At 43.5% G+C, this 11491-nt stretch overlaps 1 protein-coding gene across 1 annotated transcript; it reads left to right on the top strand.

Moving 5' to 3' along the window:
- Window positions 1–1988: 1988 nt before the first annotated feature.
- On the top strand, window positions 1989–5780 carry HSBP1 (heat shock factor binding protein 1). The gene is made up of 4 exons (XM_027646940.1): window positions 1989–2089; window positions 2808–2874; window positions 3049–3168; window positions 4382–5780. The coding sequence occupies exons 1-3, from the start codon at window positions 2045–2047 to the stop codon at window positions 3165–3167; spliced, it is 231 nt and encodes a 76-aa protein (XP_027502741.1). The 5' UTR covers window positions 1989–2044; the 3' UTR covers window position 3168; window positions 4382–5780.
- The last annotated feature ends 5711 nt before the right edge of the window (window positions 5781–11491 follow it).

The following is an 11491-nucleotide window of genomic DNA, read 5'->3' on the forward strand; positions in this document are numbered from 1 at the left end:
GGCACATCAATAATGCAAACACCCTGCAGCTCAGGTTTTTTCCTGGCTGTGGGATGAGGCAGAGCGTGTCAGCACATCGTGTCACCTTCCAGGGGAAAGGAGACGTTTGAGAACCACCTGCTGTGAGGGGGAAACACTCCTCATTTACAGGCTCGTATTCAATATGGTTGTTAAACATTCTCCATTTACAGATTCATATTCAATGTGGTTGTTAACTTCAGATCTTATCTGGGTGCACAATAACCAAGGCGTGCAAACATGGGCTCGCTTTGCAAACAAAATCTACAAATGAGCAGTTTGGGTCTAAAAACCCTGTAATATGACACTTAGGGAGCACTTATCCTGTGTCCATCCCCAAATCCATCCCGTGGAGCTTTATGGTATCTTAAAGAGTATGTCACTAATCTGGGGTGGGCATGGATTTAGTTTGAATCACAGAATAGCTGGGGTTGGAAGGGACCTCTGGAGATCACCCAGTCCAACTCTCCTGCCAAGACAGGGTCACCTAGAGCAGGTGACACAGGGATGTGTCCAGGTGGGTTTGGAATGTCTCCAGAGAGGGAGACTACACGTCCTGCCTGGGTAATTGTCCCAGTGCTCTGCCACCCTCAACGTAAACAAGTTCTTCCTCATGTTGAGGTGGAACTTCTTGTGTTGTAGTTTATGGCCCTTGCTTCTCATCCTATCACTGGACACACCAAAAAGAGCCTGGCACCGTCATCTTGGCACCTGCCTTGGAAATATTTGTGCAGATTGCTGAAATGCCCTCTCACATTTCTGTTCTTCAGACTAACCAGGGCCAGCTCCTGCAGCCTCTCCTCATAAGAGAGATGCTCCTGACCCCTCATCATCTTTGGGGCCTCTGCTGGACCCTCTTCAGTAGCTCCTTGTCTTTCTTGAACCGAGAAGCCCAGAAGAGGACACAGTATTTGCCACAATAATATATTCCTAGGGAGCCCCTCTGGATCCCCTGCAGTGTGTGCTGCCAGGCTGAGCTGCTCATTCCTTCCAAATTAACCCACCACAGAGCGATGCTCAGCAGACAGTCTATAAAAACACACCCATGCGTATTCTTAGGCTGTACAAACACATCTGTAATCTCCCAACTCACAAAGTCATTGTTTAAGAGCACGAGTAGGACTGTTCAGCCGCTGTGTGAGGGGAACTTTTGTTCTCAGCATGAAATTACATGTAGGCTCAATGTTCTGGGCTAAAAAGAGCTGTTTTGAAGCCATCCCTCCTCACACGGGGCTTGGTTTGTCCCTCAGGCTGGGTGAGCACCCAGGGGGCCAGGGGCCCAGCAGAGCCCGGAGCTGCAAAACGTGGAGTCTGTGAAATTTTTCTTAAGTAAGGATGTTCTTTGATGTTTGATCTTTGTGTGCTTTCAAGTGTAGTCAACAAGAAGGAAGGAGATTTAATCCGTGAAATAGGTAGATCTAAAAAGCCCTAAGTGCTGTCCAGGTGTTAAAAGGACAAATTACTTGTTGGCAGAACATGTTGATATTTAGGGCTGGACATCCTCCAGTGATCTCAGACCTGTGGATGGGGAGTGTGGGAGCTTGTGGACAAGGATGCAACACTGATAGTGGGCACAGAGGATGCAGAATTTAAGGGGCCACTGGGACATTTGGCAGAACTCTCAAGATAAGGAAGAAAACTAATAAAGATAATTGAGTGACTGTGATGAATCAGCTCCGACTGGGCAACAGGTGATTCTGGGAGGGGGAGATCATGACCACAGACCCAAGAAACCCAAGAAAGAGGAGGAAGACTGAGCATGGCACCAATCAGCACGAGGAGAGAAAACCATTAACCAATAGAAGATAGAATTCTAATTAACGAGGGAAATAGGTAACTTGTAAACAATGAACACCAACGCTGCTGAAAGGTCTGAAAAGCGAAAAGCTCTGTGGTGCCGCAGCGATGGAACACCGCAGGGCGAGGAACTACACCTCCCAGAGTGCCCCGCGCGCCGCGGCTCTCGCGAGAGGCGGCGGAAGCGGCGGGCGCGGCCCGGAAGAGGCGCAGCCGGAGCGCAGCGACCATGGCCGAGACCGACCCCAAGAGCGTCCAGGACCTGACGGCCGTGGTGAGGGACCGCGCCGCGGGGGGACGGGACGGGACGGGACAGCGGCCGGGGGCGCCAGGGAGAGCAGCGGTTCGGGAGGGGGAGGTTGGACGGGAGCACCCTGGTCTAGGGAAGGTGCCCCTGGCCGTGGCGTGGGGTTGGGACGGGATGGGCTTTAAGGTCCCTTCATCCCAAGCCGTTCCAGGGTTCTGTGGTACCGAAGGAAAAAGGGCCTCTGTGGGATTAACAAGATGCGGAAACAGCCGTTGTGGGTCGAGCCCTGGTTGTGAAACACGGGCGTTTTTTTAGGTCTTACAAATCATAGGATATTCAGAGTTGGAAGGGACCCACAAGGATCATCGAGTCCAACTCCTGGCCCTGCACTGGACACCCCAGGAATCTGTGCCTCAGAGTGTTGTCCAAATGCTGCTCGAACTCACAGGCTTGGTGCTGTGACCACTGCTGTGGGGAGCCTGTTCAGTGCTCAGCCAATTTACTCTAATGTTTACTGTAAGCCTCGGTTGTCCTCTGTGTGTATATATATATATGTATATATATTTATGCAAATATATATATATATTTAAGTACCATTTTTACATATATATATAATTACACTGCAGAGTTTGGGCACGCTTGTGCTCAGCAATGAAAGAACATTGTAGTTACCTTGTTACATGAGATTAGATAATGCAACAGCCTCTAATGAAAGCAAAACGTTTCTTTTCTCCCTTTCTATCAGGTGCAGACGCTGCTGCAGCAAATGCAGGACAAATTTCAGACCATGTCTGACCAAATCATCGGAAGAAATATCCTTTTTTTGAACTCGGGTGCTATGCAATAAATATCATAGGGTCTGTTTGCCGGTGGGATTCGTGACATAAATTTGAAGCAAGCATAAAAATTTGAGCAGAGCTGTGATACTAAAAGCAAACAAGCCCAAGCAGGGCTGGAATGGTGTCATTTCCTTGACCCCTGTGCCCTCGATGACATGAGCTGTCGCATCGATGACCTGGAGAAGAACATCGCTGACCTCATGACACAGGCGGGGGTGGAGGAGCTGGAGGGGGAGAACAAGACCCCAGCCCCCAACAAGAGCTAAAGTGAGACAGGCTCTGGTTGGCCTTGAAACAAACCCTTGAAATTACTGGCTTTGACAGATGGAACCTTTTCCTTTGGTTTGTGAGGTGGGGTTTGTGCAGAGCAGAATTAGAGGATTGTACTGTGAATACAGTGTCCAGGGAGGGGCAGTGGAGCTTAAGGAGGGTCTGGAGAACAACTGAGGGAGCTGGGGGGGGTCAGCCTGCAGAAAAGGAGGCTCAGGGGGGACCTTCTTTCTCTGTGCAACTCCCTGACAGGAGGGGGGAGGCAGGGGAGGTTGGGCTCTGCTCCCAGGGAGCAAGGGACAGGATGAGAGGAAACGGCCTCAAGCTGTGCCAGGGGAAGTTCAGATTGGACATCAGGAGGAATTTCCTCATGGAAAAGGTGGTGAGGCTTTGGAAGGGCCTGCCCAGGGAGGTGATGGAGTCACAGGAGCTGTAAATTCCTCCTGTGTGTGTAAGTGAGGAGCTTGCAGAGGGTAGTGACTCACACAGGGCAGTGCAAGAGAACACTCAGGGATGAGGCAAAATGGGTCCTAGGGCAACATTCCCTGGAGAAAGAAATTTCTTACTGAAAGGAAAATGTGATATTATATATTATTATGTAATTTCTTAATTGATAACCTGCCCCTGTATTACAGAAACATTGGAGAAGTAGATGTTTCATCCTCTTGACAGCTCAAAATCCAGTCCAAAAACATGTAGATAAGTTCAGGTGATGAGGCAGTGCAAGACACAGCATTTAAAATTGCTGAAGGCATTTGAGGAGATGGGACAGTGCAGGTGCCAGAACTGTTACAGCATAAACAAGGGGGTGTGTGCTTAACTATGTTGTCTGAGCACTGAAATTTCACTTCAATTTGTGCAGAGCTTGATTTTTGCAATCCATGGAAGGCAACTTGCAAATAAAACGTGTTTCATGTTAAAGGGTGACTAAGACAGACATGTCTCAGCCTCTCTTAAGCTTGAGATTCTGAGGTCATGTCTTGCATTCTCTGCAGTCTGTATAGTGTTTGGAACAGATGTATTCTGGCTTGTTAAGGTACTTATTTTTTTGTGGTACTTTGACAAAAGTACCAAAAAACCCAAATTCTTATGGGCTTCATTGCCCTCAGTGTCATTTCTCTTGGCCTGAGCTCCCCAAATGAAAAGTTTTGATGAGCATGATTCTCTTTAATTCTCAGTAATCTATTTTCTTATTATTTTTCCCCAACAGGTTGCCAATGCCTCAAGATGAATCTTGGAAGTTGACTTTTTCTTTTTTCTACAAATACTTGGAATTACAGAATGGCTTTTTGCAACTCCTGTGTGTAAAAGCATTTTTATATTGTTACAGAGCTTGCATTCCTAATGTACATTGTATAGTTGGGGTAGGGTAGTTTATATTTTGATTTGTGTACTGTAATTTCACTTTTTGAATTCTTGTTATGAGGATCAATTGGTTGTGTTATTAAAACACAGATCTTATGGATCTCAACTACTGGGTGCATTTTTTTGTGAAGTCACTTTCTCCTCTTTCCTGTACTTTTCTAAATGTTTCATGTTTGATAGCTCAGCATTTAGTGACTCTCATGAAATGGGAACCTTGCCTTGTCCTGTGTGACTTTGTGGAGTGAAGCACAAGATTGAAACTTAGCATTAGTCTTAGTTCTAAGCATCAAGCACTCACTAGTTGGGGTTTATGTGTTGTTTTTTCATACGTGTAATAAGATGGTTTTGGAAACAACGAGACACTGAACATCAAAATCATCTCTGCTACTCCTGGTATTACCTGAGCTGTGTGTTCCTGGAACATAAACCAGAAATATGGATTTATCATCTGTGCACAGCTGAGCAACCACTGCCACTCACATCTGGGACATCTGGGCAGACAAGGAACTCTTAACTATGGACAATCTCACTATGGGATTGAAGTTTTTTAACACTCCACTTTGAAACTGTCCCTGTGCCCTTTGGCATCACCTTTGAACAGTAATTGTGATCAAAATGGTGATGCTGGACAGAACAGGGATAGTGTTTTTAGAGTGTCTGCATGTGGGCTTTCAGTTTAAATCACTGGCTCCTTGGACAAAACAGTTCAGTGGCAAAGCAGTGATATATTGAACAAAAAGGAGAGAATCCAGTTAGATTTTTAAAGCCTTGCTTCTCTTGGAAAAACTTGATTTGGAGAAGTGTTTGCTTTTCTAATCGTATCCACATTTATGGGCCTGCAGTTTAATGGGTTACATTAGAGTATTTGGGCAATGAAAGGTGTGTTTGGGGGAGTCTGTACTGTGTCACTTGTGAAGAAAAATGACCCATGTCAGCTATTCCTGACAATCATTGCATTGCTCCTCCAGCTTCAACCCCAAATTTTGTCAAGCAGTGGTGGCAGTCAGCAGTTGCATGTGGGCCACACTTAAATTGCTCTTTGAATGCCACCAAATTAGCACCTCTGTGCTGTGAGGGCAAAATGACAGGTCATTTTTCCAAACTGAGGGGAAATTGTAATAAAAGGTCATAATAACAGGGGAATTTTGTGAACATAAGAAATGTATCAATATACCTTGTAATACCAGCCTTAGGTTCTTTGTAATGTCACTGAAAAATCTAATAAACTGTTGTGTGGTAACCAATAGTCAGGTCATGTATATTAAAGCATTATCTAGCTGAAGTATATCATTCCATGTGAGATTATATTTAGTTCTAAGATATAGAAAGGCTTTGACACAGCTGCTGCTCAGAGAATATAGTTTAGAATTACAGGTGTGCTCTGTATAATGAATGGGTGATGATTCATGCACTGTCAGACCTGGATTTTAGTAGGTAATTAGAACACAGACCAAAGGTATATTGAATTGGGGGACCATTTTGTGTGATGTTTATACAGCTATAAATTCTCATGTGCCCATGTTCCTCCTGGGACAGAGATGGTCATTCCTGAATTTGCCTGCACTCTCCCCTATGCAACAGTAGTAGCTCTGCTTTCCTGAAGTTTACTGTGTCAGAATAACTTACTGGAAAGTTATTTCAGCTTTAACAGGAAGCTGTGTTCTCCCAGTCACTGGAAAGATTCTAATTGTATTTCAGTAGGGATTTTTCCCCCTCATAAATTTAACACTTCACTGATTTTAACTGCTCTCACCTCTACCTACTCTGGATTTCCATCACCACCATCCTCTTCAACCCCTGCTTCTCTTCCCCTCTGACTCTCCAGAGCTCCATTTCAACTGTTTCTGAGGAAAGAGCCGTTGTTTCCAAACTCTCTTCAGGTAACTACAAAGTGTAGCTGCTCTTTCACAAGAGCTCTACATCAGGAACAGCAAATAAAATCAGTAGTTTTCTGTGACAGGAATTAAGAGGGACACGATGCAAGTCTCAGCCACAGATTTCACAGCCAGTCTTTAATAGCAGTGTTGTTTTTGAATTAAGACCAGAGAACCCAGAAATAAGTTGAAGATCACAGGAGATGTGTGGGCTGTGTATTTTACACTGGGCAACACCAATAAATTTGAAACTGCTCTTTTCATCCCTTCTGGTGTTTTAGTTCCTGCCTTTATGGCAGGAATGATACTCTTTCAGTACAGAGGAATGGTGTTATAATAAATGAATGTTTTGAAACAGACCCACTGATAAATGATCTAGAATTATGATATCCTTAAGAGGATTTTTCATTTAATCTCTGCACTAAAGACAATGTACAGTAAATAAGACTGCACACACAGCTCCCAGCTAACAGCATCTGGTCCAGGCACTAAATGAGCTGGTTATAGGCTAGAGACACACTGAGCTGTGACACTCACTGTCTGCAGGAGTGAGTTCTGGAATCTTCCTCTGCCCAAGGTGAATCCAACCAGGTGATGCTGGCAAGTACCACTGCCTGCTGCTGCTGTGGGACGGAGGAATCACTTGGACTCCATCCTGCAGTTCTTGCAGTCTTTGTGCAAATGGTGTTACCTGTCTTCTAGACTTTCTCAGCACTCCCAGTATAGCACTGTTGTTTCCCTTCCTTAGCTGGCTGAGCCATGGGGAATTGGTTTGCCAGAGAAAACAATGGAAATAGGTAAGAGACCTAACCCCCCTGTCTCCCAAACCCTGGGGGAGTGCTGAAGTTACTCACTGGCTCTTCCTCCAAACGTGAAAGCTCATGGAATTCACTCCTTCATACAATAAAAATATTTCACACTGCCTTCCAAAGGAAAATAAAGTTGATTCCATGTGCTTTGGGTGTGAAACACCTGTAGCCACAGTCAGAGAAACTCTCCAGCCTCTCTAATGCTGCACCTGAGTCTGCAGTTTTCCCGGAGATGTTCATATAAAGCTCTTCCATTTTCCTCACGATTACAACTTTCTAGCAGATGGTGCCTTCTAGTGGGCACACACTGAGAGGAGCAGCACTGCTCAGATTAATGATCCAGGGACCTTTAATGTAGGGGTTCAGATGTTAGGGCTCTAATGAGCCTCATGCTGCTGGAAATGTGGTTATTGCACAAGACACCGAGGCTTTGTTTACAATTAAGAAAATTAATTGGATACACAAATCACTTCTTGAGCTTTTAAGCCTCACTCTGTTTTGAAAAGACCTAAAGCTCACTGAGATTTTTTTCTCCAACTCTGATGTAGAGTTAATGAAATTAGGTCATTAGGAAAGTAAAGAATGGGAGCAGAAACCTTACCTCTTATAAGCACTCTGAAATCAGAAAGTTTAAACAGGAATTTTCTGTCTGAAAAATGTGCATGTATTAACAGAAACTGCTCTTTTGTGTTGTTTTGCTAAGGATCTGACATTTTTATTTATGGAGTTCTTGTAGTTAGCTACAGATATAAAAATTTCTGCAGTTTACAAAGCTGTACAATATACAATCCTTGCCCAAGAGATTCAATCCTGTTTGAAATCACAGCTGGAGGAAGTGATGGAGTTCAGTGTTTCTCCCGTCTCAGAACTGAAGCTGTTCATATGACAAGTGTGGTTGGAAGACCCGTGATCTTTCTGTGTCTAAAGGAAGGGTCTCATCCTTCACACCTGAATTCTCTGAAGAGTTTAGATCAGACAGACCCACGTGCTGCACAGTCTGGTTGTGCTCAGCAGAGGGTGCCCCAAGTTGCAGCACAGCTTTCTGTTACATGAGGGTGTCAAGTGGAGAAATGGTCCAAATTCCTCAGCCAAATTCTCGTGGCATGAGGAGCATCCTCAGCTCAGGTGTGTTGGTGACAAACACGTGTCTGGTGTCCTGCCAGCTGGCATCTCCAGCTGCTTGGATTCATAATAATCCACCTGCAGGACACATCTGTGTTTGTTTATATCATTCCTCCTCAGTCCAGTATCTCCTTCTCTGACAACAGGATTTTCCCAATGAATAAAAGTTTCTGATTTCACTTATTTCTGTTGCAGAAGTGTTTGCTTTTGAAGACCAGATCCCTGTGTCTTTAAAGCATAGTAGGGAAGTTTTTCATATTTTAACCCCAACAGTGGAGAAAATCAGTGAACTCAGTTGCTCTCTATCCACTGGGGTAGAAACAGGAAGGTTTCCAGAAAGATTTTATTTGTTTGATTATTTTCACACGCTCTTCAAGAAGTCAGGAGGCCAAGGATATCCAGGACAGACACTATGTAGTTTTGGAAAATTAAAAGACAGAGGAAAAAGAGCCTAACTTAAAGATTTGAGGCTTGCTGTTGGTTTCTAGGCATCCACACCCCATGTGTGAATCCCGTGTGTGCTGAAGTATCCCCATGGTCTGAGCTCTGATGTGACACATCCCAGTGACAATAACCAAGGACCATTCATTTGCTTCCCGAGAGGCTGCTCAGCAGCAGAACAGCAATTCCTTTAGTTTGCCAACTGCTTTAAACCAGAAGTTTTGTGTCATACAAAAGGTGCCAGATTCAGTTCGACTGTAAGAGGCTGAACCTCAGTCAAATCCTCTCTTCAAAACATGTTCACCTGAAAAAGTGTTCTGTAGAGCCAGAAGGAAATTAGAAAAACTCAGAGAGCACTTCAATAGTTAAAGGCCTAAAAGTGGAAATGTCATTGCTCTTTGCAAACAGATTGATTTCTGCAAGGATTTTGTTTGCTCCTGAAGAACCAGAAAGTCTCTTCGAGGTTCATCACCTGATCTTTCAGGAAAAAGAATGTGAATTCCTTCCTGGCTCTACAGAGCAGTACATTTTTAATGAAAATGACTGATCATCCAAGAAAAAACAACCTGAGGGCTTGCTTGCCTAAATTCATGCTGAGAAACATAGGGACAGGCCCTCAGTCATGTTGTTATCTTTTAAAAAATACCTACTTCCAAGAGCAGAGAAAGTGAGTGTTAATGAATGTTAATGTGGTATAAGGGAGGGAGAAACCAACCTCCCAAAAAGGACACCAGCCCTTCTGCTGTTGGCACACAGAACACATTATAAATCAGACCAAATGTTCTTAAAAAATTGATGGAACTGTAAATGCTGACATTAATGATAAATGGAATCAACTCTTATTAGAAGGAACAACATTGGGATCACCAACAAGTGAGGCAAAAAATTTAATTAGGTTCTCATCAGAGGGTTCCAAATAGATGTGTCATTTTAATAAATTCAGCAAATGGACCATGCAGCTGAGAATTGGGGACATCTTAAAACACAATTAACCAGAGATCCTTGAAAGGGCTTCATTGCCCTGCGAATTCTTTCCAAGTCTTTTTCCAACTAATTAGTCATATGAGAAGGTACAGATTTGTGTTCTTCTTTATGAGTAGCCTCAGCTCTCACCTTTTTAACTGACCATTTTAATACAGCTCTGTTCAGAGTGAGTACAGAATCCATCAGCAAGAGCTCTTCATTTCTTTGAGAGTAGCAGGTGGCACTGGAGGAGATGACTGTGGTACCTTTGATAATCTGGTTGCAAACGTTCTTAATTGTATTTTTATACAAGATCTTCACATTAAAGTTGTTTTTCTTTCAGATCAGAACCATTTTTAAATAAAAATCAAAGCAGGAGTTCAAGACTTTACTACTGAGCAACTATGAGAGTGAATATGACCATGAAATTTGAATTGCTTCACAGAGTTCCCAGACATGATCAAGGCCTTCCTCCCTGCATCCCCACTGAAGACACTCTTTGGGATTCAAGGAGATTGATGAGTTTGATAATTAGTGTTGCTCATTAGCAAGAAATGCAGTAAATTGAAGTCCTTGCACTTTAACTCCTGTTAAATTTCATTTTGAGCACTTCTAAAGCAACAGGCAATAGCAAACAATATCTAGCAGAATGACACCATCTGCCATTTATTATTTTTTTAATCATCTTTCCAGTGTTTTAAACAAGAATTTGGTTATAAATTCTGACAACTGGCACTATAAAATATGATTTTCTGCTCTCTTCTTCTCACTATCCTCTGAACAGTGAGGAGCACAAACAAATAAAGTGCAGGTTTAAATCTGTTTTCACACATTATTGACCTTGTAAGATGTATTTCCAGATTAACCTGCTCTTGCCTTGTGTTCAAGGGAGGGGATGTGGTGTGGACATTCCCTGAGGTTCTGCATTTGGTTGGGCCACCTGGAGCTGGGGACAGAGTTCTACTTCACGGAGATGACAATCAGATAAATGGCTGAAGGAGTGGAACAAGACAAACCCACCTTCACATCTTTATTTGCAGTCCCTTTATGTTCCACAGCTGTTCCTCCCAGGGCTCAGACTGACAGACGTGCCACAGAGTCATAGAAACATAGAATAGTTTGGGTTGGAAGGGATCTTAAAGCTCATCTTGTTCCACCCCCTGCCATGGGCAGGGACACCTTCCACTAGACCAGGCTGCTCCAAGCCCTGCCCAACCTGGCTTTGGAAAGTCTTGTTTCTCCAAACACTGGGAAATTTGTAGGAGCTCTGTGTTCTTCCAGTGTTCCAAAACAACAAACAGAATGGAAATTTCTACAGTCTTTACATATTTGTAGCCTCATCGATTCAGAGTGTTTTAGAAAATCCTGCTCCACCCCCTCGAACACACTGAACAAAATCCGTGTTTCACACATCACACAAAATTAAAAACAAATTTATTGAACCTGAGGCGTATTTAAAAATCAGGAGGGCTTTCATGCCGTAAGTTATTTTAAAACATCTTTGAAATTACTCCATAGACTGAAGTTAAACAATTAAAATGCATAATCACATTTAAAAGCAGCACCGAAAACGTAAGTCATTTTGTCACAGAGGCTGCTCCAGCATGGTTTGATTATTTAATGTTATGCTCCAAAAGCAATTTATCCCCTATACCCTTGATCTCTATTTCAATTTTGGGATGTTAATGCATGCACCATTGCTGTATTAGCTGATAGGGCAGAACACATACTTCAGAAAAAGCCATG

The sequence above is a fragment of the Corapipo altera genome, unplaced genomic scaffold (genome assembly GCF_003945725.1).
Source record: "Corapipo altera isolate COAL_440 unplaced genomic scaffold, ASM394572v1 62, whole genome shotgun sequence".
Classification (NCBI taxonomy): domain Eukaryota; kingdom Metazoa; phylum Chordata; class Aves; order Passeriformes; family Pipridae; genus Corapipo; species Corapipo altera.

Coding starts and splice junctions, on each gene's coding strand:
- HSBP1 (XM_027646940.1), top strand. CDS start 2,045: ATGGCCGAGACCGACCCCAAGAGCGTCCAGGACCTGACGGCCGTG. Junction 2,090..2,807: donor TCCAGGACCTGACGGCCGTG/GTGAGGGACCGC, acceptor CCTTTCTATCAG/GTGCAGACGCTGCTGCAGCA. Junction 2,875..3,048: donor TGACCAAATCATCGGAAGAA/ATATCCTTTTTT, acceptor ACCCCTGTGCCC/TCGATGACATGAGCTGTCGC.